This window comes from Lynx rufus, unplaced genomic scaffold, assembly GCF_022079265.1.
Source record: "Lynx rufus isolate CCGP_SWC_20201006 ecotype Redwood Valley unplaced genomic scaffold, mLynRuf1.p SCAF_8, whole genome shotgun sequence".
Taxonomy (NCBI): Eukaryota; Metazoa; Chordata; class Mammalia; order Carnivora; family Felidae; genus Lynx; species Lynx rufus.
The window spans coordinates 102,406,475-102,414,833 of NW_025814896.1; the positions used below are offsets into that span (position 1 = coordinate 102,406,475).

The 8,359-nt window shown below is 45.1% G+C and overlaps 1 gene segment (V, D, J or C); it reads right to left on the reverse strand.

Annotated features, from left to right (window-relative positions):
* Positions 1-7,082: 7,082 nt before the first annotated feature.
* On the reverse strand, positions 7,083-7,706 carry LOC124503330 (immunoglobulin kappa variable 6D-21-like). The segment is given in 2 exon segments: positions 7,083-7,424; positions 7,621-7,706. Coding segments are annotated over 2 exon segments (372 nt in total).
* Positions 7,707-8,359: the final 653 nt, after the last annotated feature.

Below are 8,359 nucleotides of genomic sequence, written 5' to 3' on the forward strand. Positions count from 1 at the left end.
CCTGTGTTGTGGCTTATCTCTAATTTTCTTGCCTGAACACATCCAGGAAATATATGATCTTTTAAAAATTCTTTCTTGATCAGGAAAAGGCTTTGTAATTTTCCTACACTACCTGTAGACTGAAGAAGAGGGCTCCTAATTCCAAAAAAGAACCCTTCTCTCCTGCGTGTTTACAAACTCTGTTGTACCCTGGACAATAAAATGGATGCCATCAAAGCGGGTTGCTGCACATTACACTCAAATAATAAACATTCGTGAGCGGTGTAAGAACTTCCATGAGATCCAAGTAGGGAGCAGGACTCCAGGCATCTCTAATCTTGATGACCATCTACTGAGACCAAGGACTCAGGCAGGTGACTTTTATCGCAGTCTTGCTTCTGTCTCACAGGCTGTTCATTGGGATCCGTGAAACTGGAAGCCAAGGTGTGATTTGTGTTACGTGGGAAGAGGTCTTTTTAGTGAAAGTGTGTGAGTCCATTATCCGGGAGCCAGAGTGCGAGGGGTGAGTGTGTGAGGCTGGTATACATCCTGTAGACTTTGACCTATAAATTTTATCAGCCTGAATGGCTCAAACTCATTCTGCTTTGGCCAGGATGAGAGACACACAGAAGCCTGTGTCCTGACTGAGCCCAAATGCAAGGTCTTTCTGATAAAAGGTGAGCTTTCCTGCATGAGAACTGAGATCAAGCCATCCAGCAGAGGGAGCTTCCCCAACTTTAGGTCTATTGAGTAGATTGTTGGGATCAATGATTGAAACTGTTCAACCTTTCTAAGTAATTGCAAATTGTCACCCACTAGAGGATAAACTCACGGGTAAATATTCTGGTCACAGGTTACATACACCTACGAAACTCTGAATCCAGTGGTGGAACCAGGACGCCCAACACTTAAAGCTGGAAAATTGTCGCCAGTAGAGTTTTTTTAACCCTCATGAGAAAACCCAGCTAATCCCATAGTGACCCACGATTCCTTATGAGAAATGCCTAGATCCAGGTTTCTCTGCTGTTCCAGAAATTCATGCAGTGGTTTCTAACTGAGGCAGAGATTGCAGGAATTTCCAAACAGCTAACAGTGGTTAGTATATCGATGGTTTCAAAAGGCCAACCTGAATTTCCTCATATTGATGACAAACCTGTAATCAACAGAGTTGCAAAATATCTAAGTTTCTTTGTTTTATTTGGAATTCTATTTAAAGAGTGTCATGATTTACATTTCTTTTTTTTTTAATTTTTAAAAAAATGTTTATTATTGAGAGACACAGACGAGACAGAGCATGAGCATGGGAGGGGCAGAGACAGGAGGAGACACAGAATCCGAAGCAGGCTCCAGGCTCTGAGCTGTCAGCACAGAGCCCGATGCGGGGCTCGAACTCGCAAACTGTGAGATCATGACCTGAGCCGAGTGGACTGCTTAACTGACTGAGCCACCCAGGCGCCCCTCGTGATTCACATTTCTGATGCAAGGCATAGGCCATTTGTTGACAAAAAAGGGAATAAGGGAATGAGAAAGTGTTCTGTAAAGAAAATCATTAGAACATGTAGTTCAACAGGAAAAATCATAACTGAGGTAACCTTTGAGGGAGAAAGCATCTGGGACCACAAAGTGGCCTTCAGGAGTGGAAGCGAGGCGTGCCTCGGGGAAACACGGCTTGTTCCGAACGCCCTACATGACAGGTGCCAGAAGAAAGAAGTGGGCTGTGTTCAGGTTCAAACGATGAGATTCACACTCCTTCACTCACGCTTTACACTCTCATTTCTTTCAAATGAGGCACAAGGCACGAGATGCTGCGTGAATCTTGTGTTCTGACGCCTCTTTAGGGATGTTCCTTGTTCACTGTGCCCTCACACCTCTAGGGTTTTCCCCCTCTGGCCCCTAGGACAGCTGTGGCTTCGTGTGCAGCACGAATAGTGCAGGGGAGGCATCGTGTCCGTGTCCCGCTCAGGTTGGCCTCGGTAGTCCCTGCACAGGGCACCACTACATGTGTTTTCAACCACCTCCAATACTATGGCTGACGTGTAAGAATGGGAAAAGAGCATCTCTGCGTAGTGACTGCGGTTTCTGCTCTGAGTCTATCTGCACAGTCACCCTGAGTTCTCATCTTGCTGAGCTGCTATTAATGGATCCCCGAGGGAGGAGACAGCCGGAGTCCGTCAGATCTCAGAGCCAGATGGCATCTCTGTCCCTGCTCTTGTATTTCCTGCTGCTCTGTGTCCCCGCTGAGAAGAGGAAGAGGACAGCGGAAATGTTACTCTGAGTATCCTCGCCACGGGAGCCGGGATTGGGAGTCCCGGAGGGTCTCATCACATTAGATATGTGCCTGAGAGAATTTTTCTCCACGGAAACGGATCCTTCGGCTAAAAGTGTGTCCTTTGAGAATTCAAATATATGCGCGTATTCATATGGACCAAGTCAGGGTCTGTATTTGTGTTGAGTTGTGGATGTCTTAGAAATTGCAGCTTTAAAAATAGGCAATAGTATGAGGCATTCTCCAGCCGCCCAATTACACATCCCAATTACAAAAGCAAGGTTGCTTGGTACCCATAGAAACGAGGCAGGATTCCTCAGGTCCTGCTATATGACACTTCCACGGGGGCCTCAGGTGTCCCAACACCCTTGAGTGGTAGTAGCTCCTTTACTCTCACTCTCAGCAGTGTGGGGACAGCTGATGCTGCTACCTATGACAGTCACGAGTGGCCAGGATCCCACAGTGTGACCTTCATAAACAAAAGTCTGCAGTGCTTCGGGGCACAGCAGTTTCCTGCATAATGCATGGGTCCCAGCTTCCTAGGTATGACTGCCATTCTCCTGCGGGACCTCCTTGGTCTTGCATCGGGGGATGAATTCCTTCCTTATCAATGAGGTTATAGTCCTTCTTTATCCAAAGACCTCACACTACTGTCACAGAGGAAAGATAGTAAAGCATAATGAGCTTCCTGAATAAGTCTAGTGATTCGGTCAATCATAGACTAGAAGAATACATATCGACCTACCACCTAATATTCACAAGGAGACACTTTCTTACGGCCTGAGGCCACAGCGATTATCAAGGCTGCAAGGTTCCTGTCCAAATGGAAAACTGAATTTTCGTAACGGAGACGGACATTCAAAGCAAAAGTTTTCAAGGATAATTGATTATGTTGGCAATTAGAAATAAACTGTAAGCTGAATGTACAATTGAGAGGAAATGCATTCTTACGTGCCAGGGACCAGGCACCATACAGACCTGAGGGTAATAAAACTTTGCTAAGAAAGAGTAAAGGAGACCTAAATGAACAGAGAGATAAAACACATTCATGCATCTCAGGACCCAGTATATCTATCTCAACAAAGTGATCTGTGGCTTCAATGTATTCCCGATAAAAACCCAGTTATTATGTATTCTGTAAAGCAAATTCTAAAATGTATAGGGAATTCAGAGAACTAAAAAGAATCCAGGCAATTTTGAAGAGGAAGAAAGAATGTGGGGAGAATACTCTAGTGACTATTAAGACTGATTTAAAGACTCAGTAATGAGGACTCTATACTTGTCACAAAGATATTCAAAGAGACCAGGGGAATAAAACATAGTCCACAGATTTATATCTCTTGAGATACTTAATTTGCGATCAACGTGGCTCCTCAGGCAACTGGCAAAAGAACATTCTTCCTCACGTAGTGTGATGGCTCAAGTGGGTATTCATACCGAAAGAAAAATGAAATCTGACCCCCTACTTTATACCATATCAAACAATCCAGCCAGATTATAAATCTAAAGTACAGTAATAAAGCTTCATATAAAAATAAGTAGTAATGTATTCATCAATTTGGTGTATGAAACGGCTTTTCAGATAAACCTTGAAGAGCACCACACATAAAAGATTGATAATTTGGGCTGCATTGAAATGGTCACAGGTTTCAAAACTATTGATAGGATTAAGTACAGAGAGGAGAAGGAAATTTGCAAGGATCATAATTTAGGTGTCCATTTCATGCTTTTCTTTGTGTTTATTTATTTATTTTGGGAGAGAGAGGGAGCTGGTGAGCAAACGAGGGAGGGGCAGAGAGAGAGAGAGAGAGAGAGGGAGAGAGAGAATCCCAGCAGTCTTCATGTCACCAGCGCAGAGCCCCGACGCAGGGCTCGATCTCACAAATGGTGAGATCATGACCTCAGCCAAAATCAAGAGTCAGTCGCTTATTGTTATTCTCTCTGTGAATTACAGGAGCTGTGACCTATGTCATGAGGGCATTAATAGATTTCGCCATAATGAAAAAAATGATTTGTTAATATCTCGTACCTGGAACTCATAGCATGAATGAGGACATAGAGACCATGGGACTTTCATAGGCTGTGATGTTTACTTTCTCACAGTAGGAAAAAAATGCCTCCATTCATACCTCTCGGATCTCCACAGAGTTAGAAAACATATATTCAGGTAAGTATGCCAACTGGTGTATTATTTAGAAACAAAGATCACAAAATTTCGTTTAAGTCAGGTTAGGTACTATACCTAGTCCTGGACACCAATTTTTGATGGGGAGTTACTGGAGTCATATTAACCCATTTGATTCCTAAGATAACTGTATACACACATCAAAAATATGTACCCCCATGTGTGTATATTATATACAATTACACATACATGCATATGGACACGTGTTTGCATATGTAATTTTATTTATAAAATTTAGACTTAATCACTTAAGTCTGAATGATCTATAAAAATTGTCATTATTATTACTCTATGTAACCTTAGTTAGATGTTTCTACCAAGGGATAGATTTTACCCTTTTAATTCAAATATTTAATTTTATAAATATTTCCTTATGTTTTTATATCTTCTTATGAAGGGTTTCACAAGTATTCATTTTTATGCCATTGGTTTCAATAAAACCTGTTGATCTCCATGCAAAGATGCGTAAAAATTGTATTAGTCGGATTTTACACAGGATTTTAACAAATCAGCCAAAAACTCAATGGCTTATAATACTAAGCATTTGTTTCTACAGTCATGGATGTTCATGTTAACAGTGGTTTGGATGATGGACACAGGGCTCAGTGTGTGGTTCTTCTGCAGGCAGACGAATTTTTCTTCAGCCTATAGATTGTGTTTGATCTGGCCAAGACGGAGGGTGTGGTGATTACCCATGGTACATCATTCTCATGGCAAGTTGTAGGAAGGCACAGAATCCCAAGCCCAGCAAATTTAAGTCCAATCATGGCCAACACAATCGCATATAATTTTGATTTATTCTTAAGTCTTCATAATTCTTTAAGTAGTTAAAACACGTTATGCTATTTAATTTTTAAGTCATACGGTCATGCTATTTCCAAATAATTATATGTTTCAGTGCTTACGATCTAAATAGAAGCTTATGGGACACCTGGGTGGCTCAGTAGGTCAAGCTTCCGACTCTTGGTATCAGCTCAGATCGTGATCTTTCAGTCGTGAGATTGAGTCCCACGTGGGTCCCCGCAATAAGCAGGGAGCCAGCTTAAGATTCTCTCTCTCCCTCTTTCTCTCTCCCCTTCCCCTGCTTATGCATACTTGCTCTCTCTCAAAAATAAATAAGCATTAAAAAAATAAAATAAAAACAGGTGTGAGATTTAATTTTGTGTGAATTAGAAAATAAAATCGGATATGTTGTTAACATGTGGTTTTTTAAAAAAAAATTTTTTTAACGTTTATTCATTTTTGAGACAGAGAGAGACAGAGCATGAACGGGGGAAGGTCAGAGAGAGAGGGAGACACAGAATCTGAAACAGACTCCAGGCTCTGAGCTGTCAGCACAGAGCCTGACGCAGGGCTCGAACTCACGGACGGTGAGATCATGACCCGAGCCGAAGTCGGACGCCCAACCTTCTGAGCCACCCAGGCGCCCCTAACATGTGGTTTTAAACAGAAACTTCATAAATGAAAATAGAAAAGACTGCTTAGCGGAAGTAAATGTGCTCTAAAGCGGGGCATCTTACACCTTATACACGTCTCCTGTATCTTGATAGATGAAGCTCCGTGTAAGTAGCGTCAGCCAGAGCCTGCTAGTTTGCATCTGTAACGGCTTCCAGGGGTGTCCATGATGCTCTGGCTTCTGGAAAATTTTGAGCAAGGAGATATTTTCGTATTAAGGAAACACAATGCTTCATCCACATTTAGTTTGCTTTTTAATCAAAAAAGTCTTTCACGGTGTGTCAAATTATTCTTATACCATGTGATGCGATTTCCTCTTTTCTCTGTTTTCTGGGCCGCTTGACAAAGTTTTCTTGTTATGAATTCACACCTGCTGATGGTAGCGAGAAGCATGTCCCAATGTATCTGGGGCCTTCCCCTGACTGGGAGAATGCTGAGAGATGTGACAATGGCGGCCATCCAGGCTGTCTGCTGTCACCCCCCACCCCTCCCCCCACCCCCCATCACCGCCATCACTTCCGGAAGCACGTTTCCCAGAGCCAGCCCCTTCCCTCCGTGGTTTCCTACGGGGCTGCTCGCGGAGAGGCCCTACCTTAGATGGACGTCAGCAGAGGAGGATTCAGGACCGTCCATCAGCACCTGCAGGCAGAGGCGAGGACAAGGGAGGGTCGGAGAATCACCTGGGGGGTGCTGCAGAGACTACAGCATCAGCACCCCCATCCCTGGCCTTCCTAGACAGTCCTGAGGACCACGTAGTTAGGCAGCCTCTTACACCTCATACAGTGTATAAGGCAGTGGCATATGTTCTCTGGCTTATGGGGGACCACGGAGGAATCACCTATTTTTAGTATCTGCTTCCCTTATTATTATATACCCAGGCCTTTGAGAGAGTGAAGTTTAGATATTACTTCCCTATATTAAGCAATTCCTGCTTGGAATATCTAGAGTGGCTTCTCTTTTGCTGCGTGAACCCTGATGGATGCCATTGCCCACATCTCTGTCTGGATTACATCGGGAGAGACATTGTCGTGTCTGTGCCGCTGGACTGAGGAGGGGGAAGGGCAGTCAGGGGCCCGAGGCGCCTCCCTGCCCTTCTCCCCAGCCTCCCAGTGACCCCCCCAGAGCGGGGCTGCGTCTGACAGACTCTCTGAGCAGATACAGGCACAGGAGGAATGGCGGGGGCAGCCCGGCCTCTCACATCTGCGTCCCTGGTGGTTTATGGTCTGGTCTGTAACACTGTGCGAGGGAAATTGTTACTTTGCTGGCAATAGTAAGTGGCAGCATCTTCAGGCTCCAGGCTGCTGATGGTGAGGGTGAAATCTGTCCCAGACCCACTGCCGCTGAACCGCGACGGCGCTCCCGAGACGGACTGGGAAGCATACTTCACAAGGAGCTTCGGAGCCTGATTTGGTTTCTGCTGATACCAGTGCAAGTTGGTGCTGATGCCCTGATTGGCTCGGCAGGTGATGGTGGCTTTTTCTTTTAGAGTCCTGGACAGGAAGGCTGGGGACTGGGTCAGCACAACCTCACCACTGGAGGCTGAAACCACACATGAAAACCATTAGCAGAGCCTAGAAGCCCACATTCTCTAGTTAGGGAGGAGAAAGAATACTATTTATTTTAAAAATTTTCAGACTTAGTACGCCACATTCGTTGTCGAAAGAGTCTCAGGAAGAAAGAAAATCGGTGATTGAAAATAATCCCCCCACTTTTACCTCGGTCTGAATATTCTCACCTGGAACCCAGAGGAGCAGAAGCCCAAGAAGCTGTGATGGAGACACCATCTTGCTGTTTTCGCTGGGTCTACTTTGCTCGGGCCATTTACCCAGAGAGAGACTCTCTCTCTTATAAGCTGCCGAGAGGAAGAAACACTTCAGATCTAAGGGGAAGAGTATATGCAAATTATGGGCCTTTTGTATTGTTCAAAGGCTCAAAAGTTATGTTGGGTCCACAGAAGCCCTTGCCCTTCTCTGGCTGGGTCAAGGCTCCCTCTTCTGGCCTGTGGGGGTTTTGAAAGAGCTTACCCCATGCTGGACCAAATGCAAGATCCCCCAGCAGGGTAATGACACCTCATCTAACGCAGTCCTCTGTTGGAGTCTCCATGCATCCGCGGTGAGCAGCAGGTCACATCCTGAGTCCTGGCCCGGGGCTATGTGAACTCTCTGCTCTCTGTCACAGTGCGCTGTGTGAACACAACGTGAAGCGTCCCACCGTACCGCACTCTTTTGATAACATCATGGTCATTAGACCCGATGGCCAAGAAACGGCGAGGACGTAGATATCCTGCAAAAACACATGTGCTCCGACAGTGGGGTGCAGATCCTACAAAAACCCCTGGGCCCGCCTCGCTGGTGGCTGTGTCAGGGGTCCAGACGTCTGAGCGTGGCAGGCACATCCTCTTCAAGGTAAAGGAATAGAAATCGCATCTTGTACCTCCGGCCACTGAGAAGGAAGCACAATATTTTGTAGGCATC